Source organism: Trachypithecus francoisi, unplaced genomic scaffold (genome assembly GCF_009764315.1).
Source record: "Trachypithecus francoisi isolate TF-2019V2 unplaced genomic scaffold, Tfra_2.0 Contig01585, whole genome shotgun sequence".
In the NCBI taxonomy this organism is placed as follows: Eukaryota; Metazoa; Chordata; class Mammalia; order Primates; family Cercopithecidae; genus Trachypithecus; species Trachypithecus francoisi.
The window spans coordinates 7363390-7384025 of NW_022681444.1; the positions used below are offsets into that span (position 1 = coordinate 7363390).

Sequence of the window (20636 nt, forward strand, 5' to 3'; positions counted from 1 at the left end):
GATGGCAACCGCACAGCAGGAAGCCTGTGCAGGGCCCTTCTAAGCCTGGGGCCCTGTGCACCTGCAGGGGTCACACACCTGTGCAGCCGGACCATCTGTATCTCCCCAGTCCAGACACGGGATCCCTAGGACAGAGTTTGCCAGGATAGCCAGACTGGACACACTGGCTATGGCCCTGCTGTCCATGGCCTTGCTGGGCTGGTGGAAATCTAGGCCAGCTTCCTGGAGGAAGAAACCTCAGCCTCAGAGGAGGCAGCTGCTCTGTGCTCCCCTGCACAGCTGCCTGGGCCTCCCTTTCTTATACAGTTTCTTATCTGGAGCTCAGCTGTGTGACCCTGGTCAAGGTACTTAACCTCTCTGTGGCCTGGTTTCTTGATCTGCAGGGATTGGGCCTACTCCCGAGTCGTGCCCTCCTTCAAGGTGAGGTAAGCTTTAAGCACGGAAGTGTTTAGAGCAGCATCTGCAAATAGCACTTGCTCGATAGCGTTCATCATGATTCCTCTGCGATTTCCTGCTGGACTCTGAGCTCCATGAGGTCAGGCCCCGGGTTCATCTTGCTCTCAGGGATTTCTGCTTACCCTGATTAACGTGGCCAGATAGTCAACATGACCAGAACAGCTGTGGGCTGTGTTAGAAGTTACTAGAAGTTACTTGGGGCCGGCCTGGGGGAGGTGATGTCCCCTGGAGAACATGCTTCGGGTCACTGAGATGGCTGGGAAGTGTATGGGCCAGGATGTTCCTATAGGAAGATCTTTTTGGGGTTTGCTGCACTCTTCAGCCATGAGAGTTAGAAGTCTTCCCAGAGCCAGGCAGGGGGGCTCCCTGGGAGTTTGGGGGCATCACTGAAGCCCCCTCAGCTGCCAGGTGCAGTAAATAAGCCAGAGAAACATAGGTGGGTGAGTCTTTAAGGATCCCTGGGCTCCATGATGGCAGAGGCAGAGGAGCTGCTCCAGGCCATCGTCCTTGGGGTCCGAGTCTGACTCTTTGGGAGAAATCCAGAGCCCTAGAGACACCTGACCCAGTCTGGTGAGTCCAATCCCTGCTTCTGGCCCAGACACCATCCAGCATCCAAAGCTGGCTCCGATGGGTTGAAACAGCACTGAGCTTCCCCCTTCTTGGTGCTGTTCATCGGGGAATGTTGAGGCTTGTGGGGCTGCCTGGAGGTGGTGTCACATGTCTCCATGGAAGGGTTTCACTGCCTCCAACAGGAAGGTGCAGACCATCTGTCACTTAGGGTGTATTTGGGAGGGAAGACAGAACGACCCAGAGAGGCAGAAATGATGGAAGAGGGCGGGCAGGTGGTGGGTGTGGGGTCGAAAAAATGGCCCCAATAAAGGCTGTGCAGCTGGAATGAGCACTGGGCAGCCCCACATGGCTGGGAAGTGGGACGTGTGTGTGTGTGTGTTGTGTGTGTGTGTGTGTGTCTATCTTGGCTAGGGCAGGTGGTGGGGGTGGGGTGGAAAAAATGGCCCCGATAAAGGCTGTGCAGCTGGAATGAGCGCTGGGCAGCCCCACATGGCTGGGAAGTGGGGTGTGTGTGTGTGTGTGTGTGTGTGTGTGTGTATGTATATGTGTGTGTCTATCTTGGCTAGGGGAACACCAGCCCTTCCCTCTGCCTGCTCAACAGCTCTCCCATGTCGGTTTCCTCCCCTGGTCCACACCGAGAATTGCATCACCAGCCTTCCTGTGGGACTGGAAAGGCAGTAGCAGTCACCTGCCTTTCCCTGCGTTCCTCTGGTCATTTCTGACCATGCCCCCACCTGGTTGCCGTCAGAAAGCCCAGGTGTCCACCCCATGCCCCGCACAGAGGATTGAGTCCCTGCTCTCTGCTTCCAAGGCCTCTCATCCCAGCACTTGTCACTGTGTCCTGGAAATGCCCAGTTTGAGCGACGTTCCCCATGACGCTAGGCTCCCAGGGGCGGGGCTGCCCAGGCAGGTACCCACTCAGGGCCCAGCACGGGTGTGGTACTTGGCTGAGTCTCTTTGGGCTGCTTAACAGATGACCAAAGCCTGGGTGGCTTCGAAGCAACAGAATGTATTCCTCCCAGGCTGCAGGTTGGCAGTCCGAGATCAGGGTGCCGGCATGGTCGGGTTCCAGTGACGGCCCTCCTCCAGGTTGCACACTGCTGGCCTCTTGCTGTATCCGCACAAGGAGGAAGGGGCAAGGCCTTTCTGGGGCCTCTTTTTCTTTTCTTTATCTTTTTTTTTTTTTTGGAGATGAAATCTTGCTCTGTTGCCCAGGCTGGAGTGCAGTGGCATGATCTCGGCTCATTGCAGCCTCCGCATCTTGGGCTCAAGTGATTCCCCTGCTTCAGCCTCCCCAGTAGCTAGGATCACAGGTGTCCACCACCATGCAAGGCTAATTTTTTTATTTTTAGTAGAGATGGGTTTTCGCCACGTTGGCCAGGCTGGTCTCGAACCCCTGACCTCAGGTGATCCACCCGCCTCGGCCTCCCAAAGTGCTGGGATTACAGGCGTGAGTAACAGCGCTCGACCTCTGGCCTCTCTTATAAGGGCAGGAATCCCACGTGTGAGGGCTCCACCCTCATGACCTGATCACCAGTCAACGGCCCCACCTCCTCATACCATCACATTAGACCTAGGGTTCCAGCATATGAATTTTGGGGGGACACGTTCAGTCCATAACAGAGCTGAATGAGCCGCCTGCAGAATGGCAATCGGCCCGTGGGGCAGCTCCCATCCCTGGAGCCCCACCTGGGGCTGGCTTCCCTCCGGCCTGCATCTGCAGGGCTCCCTGGCTCCTGGCTCCCTCCTCTGCCTCCCACCAGGCTCCTGCTTCCCCACTTCAGTCATGGGTCCTGCCCACCAGCCTTTAGGCTTCCAGCTCCTTCCGGACCCTGTGCACCTGCCCAGTTCCACCCTCTCTAAATAAATGCCTCTCCTTCCTTGACCTTGCCCTGATGCTCCCTGCTCCGAGGGGCCCCCTGTGCGGGAGGAAGAAGCAGCCCCCAGAGGACCACGTTCAGCGGGAGACGGGGCTTCCCCGTGAAGAGGTGCTGAGTGCGAATCCCCACTCCAACACCTGGTCACTGTGTTATCTTGAGAAAGAGTTGAGCCTCTCTGGGCCCTGGCTTCCCCAACAACCAAAGGTTGTAGAGAGCGGCTTACGAGAGAGCTCCTGTGCATGCGGCCGAAGGCCTTGCTGGCGCAGGACATCTGTAGGACCAGTTCCAGCTCCAGTTGGCACCACCAGCACGCCCAGGTGAGACCCCCTGAGCCCTCAGGGTTTCAGTGTCCTTATCAGCAAACGGGGCTAAGGAGCCACTTTGCAGGGGTGCAGAGGCGTGGGGAGGTGGGGACACCTAGAAAGGGACAGTGACCTCCTTCCTCTGCCAGCTCTGCCTTCTGCCTTGGGTCAGAGTCATTCCTCCCCCTCCACCCAAATAGACCCAGCTCCCATTCTCCCCTGCCCTGGCTGGGCACAGGACTGCCCACGGCCAATGGCAGGGGTGGGGGTGGGGGGTGCGCCTGCCTTGATCCCACCTGCTCAGATGGGTCTGAGTTGCGGGGAGCAGAGCTTTCCTGGCCTCCCCGACATGCTGCTTCCTGAAGCCCAGGAGGGGCAGCCCTCCACACCACAACCCCCACACTCCCACCAGCCCTGAGTGGAAATGCCCCACGGAAAAGGTCCCTATTGGGGCCACCAGTCTGGGGTCACTGCCAAAGAGGGTGAGAGATGGGCCCCGGAGGGTCCCCGGGAAACAGCTGGGAACGGGTCCATCCCCTGAATGCCTCGCTCCCTCTCTTCCTCATTCCGTCCTTGGTCACCCTAAGTTCATGGTAGGGGACATGCTGGTGTACAGACAAGTGGCTACAGACGGCCAGGGGCAGGCGTCTGGGCCTCCAGGGCAGCAGGTGATCCCGAATGTAGGGGCTGCGGCCCTGGGAGGCCCTGCGAGACGCCGTGTATGTGTGAGGTCGGCCTGTGTGCACGGGCTGCTTGTGGGGCAGGACTCCGTGTACCTGTGTGGTGTGTGTCTGAAGGGGGTGTCTGTGGGGTGTTGTGTCTGTGTACCGTGTGGGTGTGGCCCTGTGGTGTGCCTGTGTCTCGGGGTGCTTATCTCGGTGGTGGGTGTGAGCGCCAAAAGCGGCGGGACTGAGGCTCGCGTCCTCCGTCTGTGGTCTGCGGGGAGGGAGCGGGCAGCGCAGGGAGCGGACAGGAGCGCTGCGGGATCCCGGGGCCTTGCGGGCCGAGCCACAGAGGAGAGGTGGAGGGGAAAGTGGGGAGGAGGGTGGGGGAAGAGAAAGGGGGGAAGGGAAAGGGTAAGCATAAGTGGGGGGGGCAGGTCTCCCTGCAAGCCCCGCCCAGCGACCCCCCAACAGCGTGGTGCCCCCCGGCGCGGGCAAGAGCGTGGAGTCCGGGGTCGCGGGGGCCCGCGGGGGCGCCGAGACCCGCCCAGGGCTGTCCACGCGGACTCCGGCTTCAGTGCTCGGCGCTGCCGCACGGCTGTAAGCCTAGCAATTTTGGGCTGAACAAAAGCGAGAGAGAGGGAAGTTGGGGGGCGGGAGCGGCGCGTTTCCTCCCACCCGCCAGGGCCGGCAGCGGGCTCGTAGCAGCTGCCAGGAGGTCGCGCGGCCGGAGCTGGGCTGTGCGGGGCCAGCAGCGCGGAGGCGGAGGCCGGCGGGCGCCAGCGCCGCGCGAGGGGAAAAGTTTCCAACCTCGGAGCGAGAGGCTGAGAAGTTTCGGCCGCGCCAGGCGGCGCCAAAGCCAGGCCAACACTGCCCCCGCGTGGGCGCGTTGCGGCGCTGCAGCCGGAGCAGGGGCCAGGGCCCGCCGAGGCCCTTGGGGGAAACTGAGGCTCAGAGAGGGCGAGGTGGGCTACGCAAGGCCACCTGGAGGAGGGGTGGTAGAATCAGGCCTGCTGAGACCCGCAGGCTCTCCAGGAAATACAGAGCCTGGGTCAGGGGACGGGGCGTGAAAGTCCAGAAAGAGAGACAGAGGGGAGGGGACGTCCCAGGGACTGAATGCAACTCCTCGTCCTGGCTGTGTCTCCACCCCCTTCCTTCCAGGAACCCCCCGAATCCAGCAGTCAGGTACCCGGTGGAGGGGCGGTGGCAGCGCTGTCTTCTTCCTATCCCCGTAGAGTTTGTCTAAACTGAGTATAGCTCTGTTGCCCTTCTTCTGGAGTCAGGGCGCCTCTCCCAAAAGGCCTCCCCCATCCACAACCCATCCGGGCCCTAAGGACCCCCACCAGCCACCGCCCAGCCCAGTCCCACCGTTTGCAGCCCATTCCTTTGCCATTAAACAAGGCGCCAGGGTGTGGATTCCCTGCCGTTTCCTCAGCGACCAGGAGGTGGCGAGAAAGACCCGGATCCTGGATAATGGCGCGGGGCTGGGGCCATCGGCAGGGGCAAACCTGGTGGGCAGGGGCTTGGCGGTGGCCTGGGGGTGCTGGGTCAGTGCCTGCCACCTTGTCTTTCGCCACCTCCTGATACAGATTTGAACATCCACCCCCACGTCCCCAGACTAGGAGAGAAACAGCGGGCTCCAGCCCGTCCCACCCAGGTGCTTTGCCTTCCAGGACCAGAGGGTACCAACCCGGCCGCGGACACTAACACAGGGCTCTTTTCCCTGGGCTGGAGTCTGGACGCCCTCACTCTATAGTGGATGTCAAGATGGAGGCTTGGAGGGGGAGGACAGAAGCTTGGGGTGGGGGTTCTCCACCCCTAGGCTGAGTTTCCAGCAGGTGCCTGCTTCAGGTGTGGGCTGATCTAGGTCGACAAAGGCTTGGTCCCAAGTTTTTTGGGTTTTGTTGTTGTTGTTGTTTGATTTTTTTTTTTTTTTTTTTTCTGAGACAGAGTCTCGCTCTGTCGCCCAGGCTGGAGTGCACTGGCTGGATCTCAGCTCACTGCAAGCTCTGCCTCTCGGGTTCACGCCATTCTCCTGCCTCAGCCTCCAGAGCGGATGGGACTACAGGCGCCCGCCACCTCGCCCGGCTAGTGTTTTGTATTTTTTAGTAGAGACTGGGTTTCACCGTGTTCGCCAGGATGGTCTCGATCTGCTGACCTCGTGATGCGCCCGTCTCGGCCTCCCCAAGTGCTGGGATTACAGGCTTGAGCCACCGCGCCCGGCCTGTTGTTTGATTTTTGAGACAAGGTCTCACTCTCTCGCCCAGGCTGGAGTGCAGTGGCGCGATCACAGCTCACTGCAGCCTCAACCTCCTGCACTTAAGTGATCTGCCCGCCTCAGCCTCCCAAGTACCTGAGGCTAGAGGCGTGGACCACCACACCCAGCTATTTTTTTTTTTTTTTTTAAGAGGCAGGGTCTGTGTTGCTCATGCTGGTCTCGAACTCCTGGGCTCAAGCCATCCTCCTACCTTGGCCTTCCAAAGTGCTGGGATTACAGGTGTGGACCATCATGCCCAGCATGTTCCCAGGTTTGAGGTGTGTGGCAGGGTCTCCCACCTTCCAGAAGAGGGGTTCACTTGGTACAAGTCCTGAACCCCAGGGATACCCTGTCCCCACCCCTCAGCCTCATCCTGGCTGTGTCTCGATCCCCTTCCTTCCAGGAACCCCCAGAGACCAGCCATCAGGTACCCAGAAAGGCTTGTGTGAGACCTACTGGCAGGTCCCAGCCACCTAAGATGTGCCTTTATTTGTGGGCAAGGAAGGACGCTCCTCATTGCCTGGCCCCTGTGTGTCCCTGGCCTTGGGCTCACAGGTGTTCACCTCTGATCTGGCTGCAGTGTTGCGGAGGCCAGGAGGAGATGGTACCCCTTAGGGCGGCCTTGCTTCAGGACCGACTGCAGTGAGACAGAGGACCAGCTGGCTGCTACTGGGACCTCAGGGCAGGGGACTGGGCTCCCAGCGGGATTCTATGCTGAAGCCCTGTTGGGCAGATGGTGCTGCCAGCCTCATTTTAAAAGATGAGGAAACAGATGCAAGGTCGAGCACGGTGGCTCACGCCTGTCATCCTAGCGCTTTGGGAGGCCAAGGCGGGCGGATCACCTGAGATCAGGAGTTCCAGACCAGCCTGGGCAGCATAGTGAAACCCCGTCTCTACTAAAAATACAAAAATTAGCTGGGAGTGTGTGGTGGGTGTCCCCATTGCGGAGGTTGCAGTGAGCCAAGATTGCGCCACTGCACTCCACCCTGGGCCACAGAGCAACACTCTGTCTCAAAAAAGCAAAGAAAGGGTAGGGTAGGGTAGGGTAGGGTGCGGTAGGGTGGGGTAGGGTGGGGTAGGGGAGGGGAGATGCAGAAAGGAACTGTGATCAGAACCCAGGCACCTGGCTTACAGCCGCCCCTTGACTGCTGCACTTTGAGGGAGATGCAGGAACACCGTGTGGCCACTGCAAGCCCCCACGGTGACTTGGCTCGCAGGGAGGATCCACTCCCAGCCCCGGCCACCCCACCAAACAGGGCTGCTCCCAGGGCCAGCTGCCAGCAGGGGCTCACTACCTTCTGGCTCCAGGAGCAAGACCATTTGCCCACCTGCTCCAGGTTGCCGTAGGGGTCCAAGAAGGCTTGGAGGCCGCTTCGCGGTCTCTGAGCAGCGGCCTTCTTCCCTGAACAGAAGGGCACGCTGCTGTTCATGGAGGTGTCCTCAGAAAGATAGCCCTGTGTCTTCTGGGTGGACCTGGGGGAGACAGGACCCCATGAGCTTCCTGGACTCTGAGTCCCCAGCCCACCCATGGCTGGCAGGGCCCTTGAGGACCCACACTGACAACCCGCCTGCTGCCGAGTGGGGAGGTCTGTAAGCAAGCCGGGTGGGGAGCCCTTGCAATGTCCGCGAGTCCCATCCCCTTCCCCAGAGCCACACAGGCCAGCACAGTCCCAGCACCAGGAGCTGGCCAGGGTCTCCTCCTTGGCCTCAGGGTACAGGGCTTTGGGCAAACTCTCCAGCCGTTTTCCGACACTCCCAAACACCCGCTCCGACGCCACTGGCAGGGCGGCCTTCTGGTTCACAATGACGCTCTGTTGGACTGCAGGAGAGAGGGCAGGGTGAGATCCCTGCCCGGGAGGAGGGCACTGGTGCCCCCACCCTCTTTTCCTCCCTCTGGCAGGCAAGGCCGGTCAGAGCCCTGTCTCCATGGCAACCCCAGGCTCCCCAGCGCCTTCTGGCTGCCTCCGGAGAAGGCTTGGGTTTTAAAACCACCTTGCGTGACTGTTTCTGTTATACCCAAGCTGTGCCCCTGCGCATCCCCACTCGTGCTGCAGCCAGAAGCGTGCCCCCTTTCTCGCAGCGGGGAGACTGCTTACCCCATCATAGAAATCCCAGAAACCATGCTGAGAGTGCTGAGGGCTTCAGGGAGGGCTGTCTCAGGGCTGGGGGCTCTTCCCGTCCAACAGCAGCCATGTGAGATGGTCCAAGGACCCTGAATTCCCCAATGGCTGCCACAGGATGGAAAGGGCTGGGAAGCAGCAGGCTGGCCCCCACATATCCTGGGCACTCTGCTGCCCTGGACACCATGATAGCTCCTTATGGCCAGTGGCTGACACGGAATCATCTCCCGTATGCACCAGCTGCCATTCACATGAAATTGTTTCTCCTGGGCTTGTCCTGGCCTTATATTCCCAAGAGGGGCCCAGGGGCACTCTGGCTTCTATTTGTGGCTCTGTGTCACCCACACAAGCCCATTCTGGTTCTGGGGCCTTGGTTTCCCCACCAAACACACAGAAGTTGGGCAAAAATCACAGCTTGTAACTCCAGCTTCCTGTGATGCTAAGGGGACTGTGTCAGATCCCTCCCAGATCAGTGAAGGTCCTAGGTTTGTAGGGCATAGCCCACAGCTAGACCTTGAGGCAGACATTTCCTGAAACTGCACATAGTAGGTGCTCAATAAATAGCTAGAGGAAGTTGACTGTTGGGGGCCCTGGGGGCTGCTGGATCCTGAGAAGAGAAGAGGCTGGGTACACAGGAAAAGGTAGAGCCTAGTCAAGGTTATACCAGAGTAAGAACAGGAACTTCGGCCGGGCGCGGTGGCTCAAGCCACCCAGCACTTTGGGAGGCCGAGACGGGTGGATCACGAGGTCAGGAGATCGAGACCATCCTGGCTAACATGGTGAAACCCCGTCTCTACTAAAAAATACAAAAAACTAGCCGGGCGAGGTGGTGGGCGCCTGTAGTCCCAGCTACTCGGAAGGCTGAGGCAGGAGAATGGCGTAAACCCGGGAGGCGGAGCTTGCAGTGAGCTGAGATCCGGCCACTGCATTCCAGCCTGGGCGACAGAGCGAGACTCCGTCTCAAAAAAAAAAAAGAACAGGGACTTCTCGCCTGCTTCTCGAAACACACTTCAGAAAGCTCACTGGGAACTGCAAAACAGACACCATTACATCCAGGGCCTGGTGGCTCTTAGCTTCCTTGCTGGACCAGGCAGTGCCAGCTGTCTCCAGGAGAGAGAAAGTTTCCTCTTCCCGGCTTTTCCCGGCACCTCCTCAGGCAGCCTTCGAGGTCTGCCTTCATGGATGTCGAAGGAAAATGTTTCCAATGGCATCTGGACCTCCTCCAGCCCCTGTAGGCCATGGGGGCTGGGGAGGGGAGCAAGTGTAGGCTCCAGAGGCTCTGGCTATGGGTTTCAAGGTGGGCAGATACAGTGTATGAGGACCCCTTGGCAGCAAGCAGTCCAAGGTGCCGCCCACATTGGAACACCTCCACTGGACTTCGGACCCTCTACTTGGTCCTCGAACGTCACCCTGACATCCTCCAGGGTGGCCAGTTCAGGCACATCCTCTGCAAGGTCACTGATCTCTTGGCCTTTGCAAGCTGGTTCCTCACTCCGGGGGCCCAGAGCTACAGCCTCTCTGCCTTCCTGGCTGGAACTTTCTGGAGTCTCGAGGCTCCCCATCCCGTCTGCTTACCTGAGCATCTGCGCTCCCAGTAGCGGAGCGTTGTGTCCTGCAGGGTCTCGTCAGCGAACCGCACCCGGAAAGGGCAACGCCGCCTGTGGGCCTTAGAGCCCTCCCCCGAGGGGTTGTGGGTCAGTGTAGCCTTGAGCTTGGGGACCTGTGCACCATGGGGCCTACTGAGAGAGGGGAAAGGAGCTTGTGCTCACAGCCTCCCACCGTACCCCAGCACACACCCACCAACCCCAGACTCGCTATGAGATTCTGGACAAGTGCCCTACACTGGTCTGTAAGAATGGATAACGCCGGCCGGGCGCGGTGGCTCAAGCCTGTAATCCCAGCACTTTGGGAGGCCGAGGCGGGCGGATCACGAGGTCAGGAGATCGAGACCATCCTGGCTAATACGGTGAAACCCCGTCTCTACTAAAAAGTACAAAAAACTAGCCGGCCGAGGTGGCGGGTGCCTGTAGTCCCAGCTACTCGGGAGGCTGAGGCAGGAGAATGGCATAAACCCGGGCGGTGGAGCTTGCAGTGAGCTGAGATCCGGCCACTGAACTCCAGCCTGGGTGACAGAGCGAGACTCGGTCTCAAAAAAAAAAAAAAATTATAAGAAAAAAGAATGGGCCGGGCGCGGTGGCTCAAGCCTGTAATCCCAGCACTTTGGGAGGCCGAGACGGGTGGATCACGAGGTCAAGAGATCGAGACCATCCTGGCTAACACCGTGAAACCCCGTCTCTACTAAAAAATACAAAAAACTAGCCAGGCGTGGTGGCGGGCGCCTGTAGTCCCAGCTACACGGGAGGCTGAGGCAGGAGAATGGCGTAAACCCAGGAGGCAGAGCTTGCAGTGAGCTGAGATCCGGCCACTGCACTCCAGCCTGGGCGATAGAGCGAGACTCCGTCTCAAAAAAAAAAAAAAAAAAAAAAAATGGATAACGCCTATCACAGAAGCCAGCCTTAATGGAGCACTTCCTACCTGCCAGGCAGGCTTGAGCACAGAGGTACACCATCACACCAAATGCACACAGCCCCCACAAAATACTGTCATCATTCTCATTTTATAGTTGAGGAAACAGAGGCACAGAGACTATTCCAAAGTCATGCAGCTGTAAGGCATGGAGCCAAGACCTGCATCCTGGTTCCAGAGCTGGCACCCTCGCACGTAAAGCAATTTAGCAGAGAGAATAAGAATGCCAGCCCAGGAGTCATGCAGTCCTGGGTTTCAGTCCTGACCCTTTTGAGCCTCAGTTTTCTTATCTGTAAAATGGGAATATTGTGCCCACTCTACAGGGTTGTGAAGAAAGGAAATGGGCCGTAGAAGTATCCAGCCCAGGGTCTGTGGGGCCCAGAGGAAACATCACTAACTGGGAGCTGGGTTTTTTTGTTTGTTTGTTTGTTTTTTTGAGACGGAGTCTCACTCTGTTGCCCAGGCTGGAGTGCAGTGGCATGATCTCAGGTCACTGCAAGCTCCGCCTCCTGGGTTCACGCCATTCTCCTGCCTCAGCCTCCCGAGTGGCTGGGACTACAGGAGTGCGCCACCACGCCTGGCTAATTTCTGTATTTTTAGTAGAAAAAGGGTTTCACCTTATTGGCCAGGATGGTCTCAGATGCCTGACCTCAAGTGATCCACCCTCCTAGGCCTTCCTAAGTGCTGGGATTACAGGTGTGAGCCCCCCCACCCCCCACCCCCCTCTCACTGAGCTGTTACTGTAACTGTCTATCTCAATCATGCCCCATCCCAGCCACACGACCTCACACGACCTTTGGCAGAATGTCTCCGAGTCTCCATTTTGCAGTTTTTTTCCCTTTAAATTATAGGCACAATACTACCATTCTCCTGGGTTTGATGAGTATCAAATGACTTACATGAGACATCTAGGACATGGCCTGGCACAGGGTTTGGCCTTAATCAAGGGTATCTGTTATATGTATATTTCATAGATAACATTGTTCCATTTATTGTTATTAATTTCAGCCTCAACCGGGTGAGGTGGCTTATGCCTGTAATCCCAGCACTTTGGGAGGCCAAGGCAGGCAGATCACAAGGTCAAGAGATCGAGACCATCCTGGCTAACAAGGTGAAACCCCGTCTCTACCAAAAATACAAAAAAAAATTAGCTGGGCACGGTGGCGTGCGCCTGTAGTTCCAGCTACTCGAGAGGCTGAGAATCACTTGAACCCAGGAGGCAGAGGCTGCAGTGAGCCCAGACTGCGCCACTGCACTCCAGCCTAGCGACAGAGTGAGACTCCATCTCAAAAAAAAAATAAAAAACAAAAAATAAAAAATAAATCAGCCTCGGCCGGGCGCAGTGGCTCACGCCTGTAATCCCAGCACTTTGGGAGGCCGAGGTGGGTGGATCACCTGAGGTCGGGAGTTCGAGACCAGCCTGACCAACATGGAGAAACCCCGTCTCTACTAAAAAAAAAAAAAATACAAAATTAGCTGGGCCTGGTGGCACATGCCTATAATCCCAGCTACTAGGGAGGCTGAGGCAGGAGAATTACTTGAACCTGGGAGGCGGAGGTTGCGGTGAGCCGAGATCGTGCCATTGCACTCCTGGGCAACAAGAGTGAAACTCTGCCTCAAAAAAAAAAAAAAAAAAAATCAGCCTCAAGGGCAAGGCTGCAGGAAGGGCCTGCTTGACCCACCTATAGCTCTGTTATTGAGGAAGGCTTTGGCTGGCGGTTGGAATGCACGTATTTATTTGTCTGCATCCGTTCATCAGACCACATCTGTATGTCTGTGTAGATGCGGAGGGAATGTTTTTCGTCAACCCCCAAAGAGCCAAGCAGTCGGGAGGTGTCAGGACAGTGCCTGGTTACATGCCTTGGGACCTAGTCATCCAACAGTTGTGTGCTCAGGAACCCCTGCTCTCTGCTGGCTGCAGGGCCAGGCAAAGGCATAACCCAGCTCTGCCTGCCTGCCTGAAATCTCCGCATCTTCCCTTGAGGGCCACTGGAGCCTGTTCTGAGGCACCCCAGTGTCCCCTGCAGGGCCTACCAGGGAATCTCACACACAGTAAGGTGCTCAAGTATTTGCTCTTGAATATGAAAGTCTGTAACTGTGTCTGTCTCTGCTTTTGCTCACATTTGAGAGAATGAATTCCAAACTTTTATTTATTATATCTTGTGAGAAGTCATGCGTATATTTGGCCTGATTGGTTGAAAGTTCTGAGGTTGATAAATGTGTTTCACTTTTTTTTTTTTTTTGAGACAGGGTCTTGCTGTGTCACCCAGGCTGGAGTGCAGTGGCACAATCTTGGCTCACTGCAGCCTCAACCTCCCAGACTCAATCAATCCTTCCACCTCAGCCTCCCGAGTAGCTGGAACCACAGGTATGCACCATCATGCGCAGCTAATGTTTGTAAGTTTTGTAGAGACAGGGTTTCACCATGTTACTCAGGCTGATCTCAAACTCCTGGGCTCAAGCGATCCTCCTGCCTCAGCCTCCCAAAGCACTGGGATTACAGGCATGAGCCACCATGCTTGGCCATGTGATCCATTTCTAGTTCCTACTCTGATCCATCAGTACTGTCTACCTGGAGTACTGTGCAAGGAAGGGTTCTGAGGCTCAGTGGGGAAATATGATCCATTAGTTTTGTCTGCTGTGGGTATCAGATGAGGAGGAATGATATGTATGTGATATCTTTACTCTCCCTGGTCTTTCAACTCATGGGCAGTGCCACTCACCCTTCACTCCTGCTTAGGCCTGGAGGAATTTTAAGCTGGAGGAACTGTTTCTGTCTTCTTTTCCCCCTCTGTTAAAACTGTGGTATCTAGGCCCAGGTAGGTTCCAATGCCTAGGCTCTTCTTTTACCTCCATCCCTTATTTTTCTCCCAATATTCAACATATAGTAAAACCTAATAAAAGTTAGAGTAAGAAATGGACAAATGATGGTGGGATGGGTAAAAAGATGGAAGACTGGGTGGGTGGGTTGATGGGTGGATGGACTGTGGAGTGAGTTAATGAAAGGATCTGAATAGAACTGAACCATGAATGTATGGGTAGATGGACAGATGGGTGGCTGGCTTTTTATGTAGATGGGTATGTAGGTTTGTGGATGGTTTTATGACTAGATTAGCGATGGACAGTGTCCTGGGTTTACAAGTGGATGGAAGGATGTGTAGATGGTTGATCAATGGATGGATGATCAATGGATGCATGACTGATCAATGGATGGATGGATAGAAGTGTGGGAGTTTTAGATGGATGACTGGCTAGCTGGTTGGCCAGGTAGATGAATGGATCCACAAGACACCTGATTCATGGGTGGGTGGGTGAGTGAATGTATGTATGGATGGAGTCATGGGTTCATGATAGATGAATGGGTGGATAGAAAGATAGATGGATAGATGGAGAGATTCATGAACAGGTTGTAGAAGATCTGGTTCATGGATAAGATGGATGCAAGGATGGATGGGTGAATGGGAAAATGAATATATGAATGGATTTATGGATGAATTATGTGTTGGTAGAAGACTTCATTAATGGATGGGTTGACATGAACTGGCGAATGAATCTTGAATGGGTTGATAGAAGATTTAATTCATGGACAGATGTATGTAAGGATGGATGAATATATTCAGGGGCAAAAGAGGAAAGAAAGGAGGAAAGAAATGCCCCTTTCCTCCACTACCCTACCCTATCCCTCCCATCACTCACTGGTTGGCCTTTCTGACAGTGGTGAATTGTGAGTGATCACCCTTCAGCGGCCCCAGAGTAGGTGTCTGATGGAGCGAAATCTTCGTAAGACTATCCTGGAGGTGCGATGACTGGCCCCTTAAAGACAAACAGGCCACATCTGGCATGAGTGGCCAGGCTGTCCCTCTCTGGAAACATCGATGGCAACCCCATCCCCACCAAGAAAGGAGCTGACGCTTACCACAGGTCTGGGAGGAATGAACAGTTGGGACACTGCGGAGACCCTGGGCAGTACTCTAACACACCCCTTTGATGTTGTGGTGCTGGGGATGCTGGAGCCAGGAGTAAACAGTTGTTAGCCTTGGCTGGGGGACGGTCCTTCCTAGTCATATGGCCTCAGGGTGATGACAGGTCAGCCTTCAAGGAGGGGTTGCGAGGGCTCTGAGATACTCAGCTAACATTAGCATCCTTCTGAGCCTGCGTGGTGAGGGTGTTGGGTGCGTGGTGAGGGTGTCGGGTGCGGGGACACAAGAGACCACCCCCCACCAGGAATGACTCGGGCCCGCCCCCCGGGCCCTGCGGGGCCTCACTCAGTGGCTCCAGCTCCTCGGCGCACTTCTCCTGGAGCTGGTGCAGGAACTCACGGAACCTGCTGGGGAGGAGCTCTCCTAGCAAGGCGCCCAAGAAGTCGGGGTCCTCCCTGGCCACGCCCCTCCGGGGGCGCTCGCGCTCTCCAGGCCTGGGCTTCCTGGGCGCTGATTCCCGGGACGCGCTGGCCGAGAGCAGGGGAGGTAGCAGCAGGGACCGCAGCAGCCCCCGCTTCCCCACCGCCCGCGGGGTCGCGGTGAGCAGGGCGGGCAGGCGCGGCGGGAGGCGTCCGAAGCCCACCCCGGGCTCGGTGTCCCCTTCCGGCCACCACGCGGCGCCGCCCCACGGGATCCTCGAGCCCCCGGAGCCCCGCGCGCCCAGGGCCGCTCGGAGCGCGGGCGGGGTCAGCTTGAAGTCGCCATCGCCAGGTAGCCCCTTGGGCGCCACCTCCTGGGTCCCTGGGCGAGGTCGACGCCGGAACATGCTTGGCCCCGCGCTCAGCTCACCGCACCCTCAGCGCGCGTGGGTGGGGGGCGCCGGGTGAGGTGGGGAGGGCATAGTCCAGCCCCAGGCCATCGTGCCCCGGGCAGGGCAGCGCGGTGCAGGGTGAGCGCCACCGGCCCAGCGGACAGCGAGTGGCTTCAGGCAGAGCTCCCAGAGCCTCTGTTTCCTCACCTGAAAAATGGTGACAGCAAGAGTGGCCAACTTTGGGGTTGCTGTGACGTTTAAATGAGCACGTACATGCCAGTCTTAGAACAGTGAGCTCGGAACAGTGCCAGGCACGCTGGCCAAGCTTACACATAGACTAGCTGCCGTTCTTAGTATTTAAAAGTTCTTATTATTTAGGATTTAGTCCTAGCTCCACCACTTACTAGCTTTGTAACCTTGGCCAAGCCAATTAACTTTCCCTCTGTCTTCCCTGGGGGCTCTGGTCTGCAGAATGGGGATAATAGCAGCACCTGCCTCTTTGCAGCCGTGAAATGGCATCACTGCTGGTAGAGAGAGCACTTAGCCTGCCTTGCAGTGTTCAAATCGTGGAAGCTGTTACCGTCATTAACGCTCTACTGGGAATTAGGAAACCTGGAACCAGCTTGAGGGAAGAAAGACCTGACCAGCAGCCTCCCAGCCCTGGTGGTGCCTCAGAGACCCCTGGGTGGGGAGCCTGTTGAAAGTACAGATGACTTACCCCCAGCCCCCATTCTGATTCAGTAAGTCTCTGCTGGAGCCAAGACACTTTTGTTGTTGTTGTTAAAGAGATGGGGTCTTGCTAAGAGATGGAGTCCTGCTGTCGCCCATGCTGGAGTGCAGTGGCACCATCATAGCTCACTGCAGCCTCAAATTCTTGGGCTCAAGTGATCCTCCCGCCTCAGCCTCCTGAGTAGTTGGGACTACAGGCACACACCACCACAGTCGGCTAATTTTTGTATTTTTTGTAGAAATGGGGTAGAAATTTTTTGTATTTATGTTGCGCGAGCTGGTGTTGAACTCCTGGGCTCAAGTGATCCACCTGCCTTGGCCTCCCAAAGTGCTAGGATCACAGGCATGAGCTCCCACTTCTGGCCAAGACACAGACTTCTAACAAACTCCGCTTTGGGAGGCAGAGCCCCAGTCCTACTCCCAGCTCTGACACTGAGAGGTCTCTGAGCCTGCTTCCTCCCCACTATACCCCACTCCCAGATTGTTGTCAGCTCTGAGCTGGTTCCTGGGCAGTGTCACACTCACCCTGGTGGGCTTCTGGGCAGGGCCTGAGAAGGTCCTGTGAGTTTAGAGCTCTCTACACGCAGGCTAGCCTTTGGGAGAGCCCATCGTCCCTGCCTGGTGCCTCTCCCAGCCCTTCCCTGCTGCCTCTGGGCTGTTTCAGGGTCATTGTGATCCGCGCCTCACCCCTGGGCACCTGAAGAGCAGTGGGTACCAAGGCCTGGGGACTGAGGGTGAGGCTATTGTGTCCTGGATGCCCTGGCCGTAACCGCCCAGGGCACTGAGACTCTGACCAGGGCAGCCAGGCCTTCCAGATCTGGGAGGCTCAGGCTGGGTGGCTCTCAAAGTAGAACTTCCACCCCAAGAGCAGGCAGTCAGAATACAATGGACCTAGAAATTACCACACCCTGCGGGGCAGGGATTATGGGCACAGTGGCTCACGCCTGTAATCCCAGCACTTTGGGAGGCCGAGGCGGGCGGATCACCTGAGGTCAGGAGTTCAAGACCAGCCCAGCCAACATGATGAAATCTCGTCTCTACTAAAAATACAAAAATTTGCCGGGCGTGGTGGTGTGCGCCTATAATCCCAGCTACTTGGGAGGCTGAGACAGGAGAATCACTTGACCCTGGGAGGCGAAGATTGCAGTGAGCTGAGATCATGCCACTGCACTCCAGCCTGGGTGACAGAGTGAGACTCCATCTCAAAAATAGTAACAATAATAATGATTCAAGGCCTGGGTGCTAGGTGTGCCTCTTGCTATTGAGATGTCATTTCTTTCAGGCAGCCTCAGCTGGCAGACAAAGAAATGTGTGTGTTTACTATTATACACACACAGATCTATAAATATTTCTATAGGTAACCATCTGTATTTATATTAAGCTAAACATGAGCTCATGCTGACATCTCCAATTCTAATCCATTAAACGGATCATTTGAGACTGTCTCAAAAAAAAAAAAAAAAGGCCAGGTTGCAGTGCCTAATGCCTGTAATCCTAGCACTTTGGGAGGCCGAGGCAGGCAGATTGCCTGAGCTCAGGAGTTCGTAACCAGCCTGGGCCACATGGTGAAACCCCGTCTCTACTAAAATACAAAAAACTTAGCCAGGTGTGGCAGCATGTGCCTGTAGTCCCAGCTACTTGGGGAGCTGAGGCAGGAGAATTGCTTGAACCCGGAAGGCAGAGGTTGCAGTGAGCTGAGATCACGCCACTGCACTCCAGCCTACAGAGTGAGACTCCATCTCCAGAAAGAAAGAAAGAAAGAAAGAAAGAAGAAAGAAAGAAAGAAAGAAAGAAAGAAAGAAAGAAAGAAGAAAAGAAAAGAAGAAAAGAAAGAAAGAAAGAAAAGAAAGAAAGAAAGAAAGAGAGAGAGAGAGAGAAGGAAAGAAATTAACATACCCACTTTCAAGTCCATGGTCTGCTGTTTTGCTGTGTGATACTAGAGAAGTGTCTTTTTTCTCAGGACTCCCCGGGCCTTATATCTCTGAGTCTTGGCTGGGAGAGGGCCAAGAGGAAGCTCATAGAGTATTGTGAAGCTGGGGTAGGAGACAAAGGTCATTTACATGAGTATTTCACTGGCATGGCATAGTTTCATAATTTGAAAATGAAGAAACGACTTTGTAATTCAAATAACAGAGTGACTCACCGGAGGACACATCGCCAAAGATGTATTCTATTTTCTGTCAATGCTTCTCACCAGGGATGGAGGGACATACTTTCTTGGAGAGCTACAATATTGAGTGGGGGAGGGAGATATTTTTATATTTATTTAAAGGGTATGTGACTTTTTTTTAATGGCTGAGAAACACCAGATTAACTAGATGGTTTTTTTTTTTTTTTTTGAGACAGAGTCTCACTCCGTTGTCCAGGCTGGAGTGCAGTGGCGTGATCTTGGCTCACTGCAAGCTCCGCCTCCCGGGTTCACGCCATTCTCCTGCCTCAGCTTCCTGAGTAGCTAGGATTACAGGTGCTCGCCACCACGCCCAGTAATTTTTTTGTATTTTTAGTAGAGATGGGGTTTCACCGTGTTAGTCAGGATGGTCTCGATCTCCTGACCTCGTGATCCACCCGCCTGGGTCTCCCAAAGTGCTGGGATTACAGGCGTGAGCCACCACGCCCGGCCTAACTAGATGTTTCTAAAGAGCCCTCCAGACCTTGCACTCTGCAATCATTTATCAAGCAACTACTATGTGCTAGGTTTGGGAATTCAGAGATGCCAGAGGCTTTGAGGTCAGGGAGCTGGCCAGCCCTGGGAAGGCCTTGGAGTCTGGGTGTGGGGAAGGAGCTTTCTCTTCTGTTGACAGGAAATAAGATAGGGCTGGATTTTTAGGCATGCAGAGTTTGGACCAGAGCTGCCCCCTGGTGGAGGATTCCAGACACCCCCAGCAATTTAAATTGCCCAGGATCAATCCCTTTGCATAGAGACACAGAAAATGAAGCTTGCTCAGACCAGGGTTAGCAGTTGGGACCTAGAATAGTCTAGCGGGGATGCCAAATAATATGCACGTACACACGTTCTGCGGACTCAATGCAGATGGGGCTTTTTGGCATCCCCTTTTTCCCGTAGCTTTCAGTACATTTAGAGCAAACACACTTTAAGCACCTTCTGTGTGCACCGCTCAGAGGAAGGCATTGGAAACCTAACGCCAGAATATTATTATTTTATTTATTTATTTTTGAGACGGAGTTTTGCTCTTGTCACCCAGGCTGGAAAGCAATGGTGTGATCTAGGCTCATTGCAACCTCCACCTCCCAAGTTCAGGCGATTCTCCTGCCTCAGCCTCCCGAGTAGCTGGGACTGCAGGCACGCACCACCATGTCTGGCTAATTTTGTATTTTTAGTAGAGATGGGGTTTTGCCATGTTGGCCAGGCTGGTCTCAAACTCCCGACCTCAGGTGATCCGCCCACCTTGGCATCCCAGAATGCTGGAATTACAGTTGTGCATCACTGCACCCTGCCAACACCAGGATATTATTAATAGTTTAGGAAAAATGACCTCAGGGTGAATATTGTCATTATAATAGCTTCCATTTCCTGAGAACCCACTGCAGGTGCTGAGCTGAAGGTCTGACGTGCAGTGTCCCACAAGTTTAATCCTCTCAGAGCTTCAGAAGTTGAGTAATTATTACATTGCTCAACTTCTTCTGGCAGGAGACTGAAGCTCGGAGATGTTAACAAGCTCTACCCATCTGCAAGCTCGTGTTTCCATCACTGCTGCCTCTGAGATAGCTCCAGAATTTCTTTGCACGGGAGGAGCTGAGGGAAGGGCCATGCTTTTGGAATGGAAACTTTATGGGCTTGTTCTGCTTATTTGGGTGGGAATCCCAGGGCACTGCCAAGAGTATTTCTTTTTATTTTATTTATTTTTGGGGGTCGGTATTATTTGAAGATGCTAATGGAGATGGGTGGATTTGAAGACCAATGGCTTTTTTTCCCTTCTTACTCAAAGCACAGCCTGCAGCCTCCAAACGAACTGTTGTTCGTGCTGGGGATGGAGAGAGGGCAACGCCGCGGCTCTTTTCAGTTCAGGAGGTCCTTCCAGATTCCCAAAAGTCAATTTAGTCAAGTTTTGAGCTGTAACCTGTGTTGGGCGCGGTGGCTCACGCTTGTAATCCCAGCAGTCTGGGAGGCCAAGGTGGAAGCCTTGCTTTGAGGCCACGAGTTCAAGATCAGCCTGGGCAACAGGGTGAGACCTCGTCTCTAATTTTTTTTTTAAAGAAGTCAAATTAGGCCGGGCGCGGTGGGTCACGCCTGTAATCCCAGCATTCTGGGAGGCCGAGGCGGGCGGATCACGAGGTCAGAAGATCGAGACCATTCTGACTAACACGGTGAAACCCCATCTCTACTTTAAAAATACAAAAAAAAATTAGGTGGGGTGGTGGCGGGCGCCTGAGTCCCAGCTATT

General features: G+C 55.3%; 1 protein-coding gene across 3 annotated transcripts; it reads right to left on the reverse strand.

Moving 5' to 3' along the window:
* Positions 1-6583: 6583 nt before the first annotated feature.
* On the reverse strand, positions 6584-16847 carry CUNH9orf50 (chromosome unknown C9orf50 homolog). Of its 3 annotated transcripts, none has more exons than XM_033193598.1 (8): positions 16759-16847; positions 15039-15711; positions 14690-14780; positions 14470-14586; positions 9823-9983; positions 7805-7946; positions 7456-7600; positions 6584-6764 (listed from the first exon to the last, which is right to left on the reverse strand). In XM_033193598.1, the coding sequence occupies exons 2-8, from the start codon at positions 15517-15519 to the stop codon at positions 6687-6689; spliced, it is 1215 nt and encodes a 404-aa protein (XP_033049489.1). In that variant the 5' UTR covers positions 15520-15711; positions 16759-16847; the 3' UTR covers positions 6584-6686. The 3 variants fall into 3 exon arrangements, with proteins under 3 accessions (XP_033049489.1, XP_033049477.1, XP_033049498.1); XM_033193586.1 differs by having other exon boundaries at positions 9823-9986; XM_033193607.1 differs by lacking the exon at positions 14470-14586 and having other exon boundaries at positions 9823-9986.
* Positions 16848-20636: the final 3789 nt, after the last annotated feature.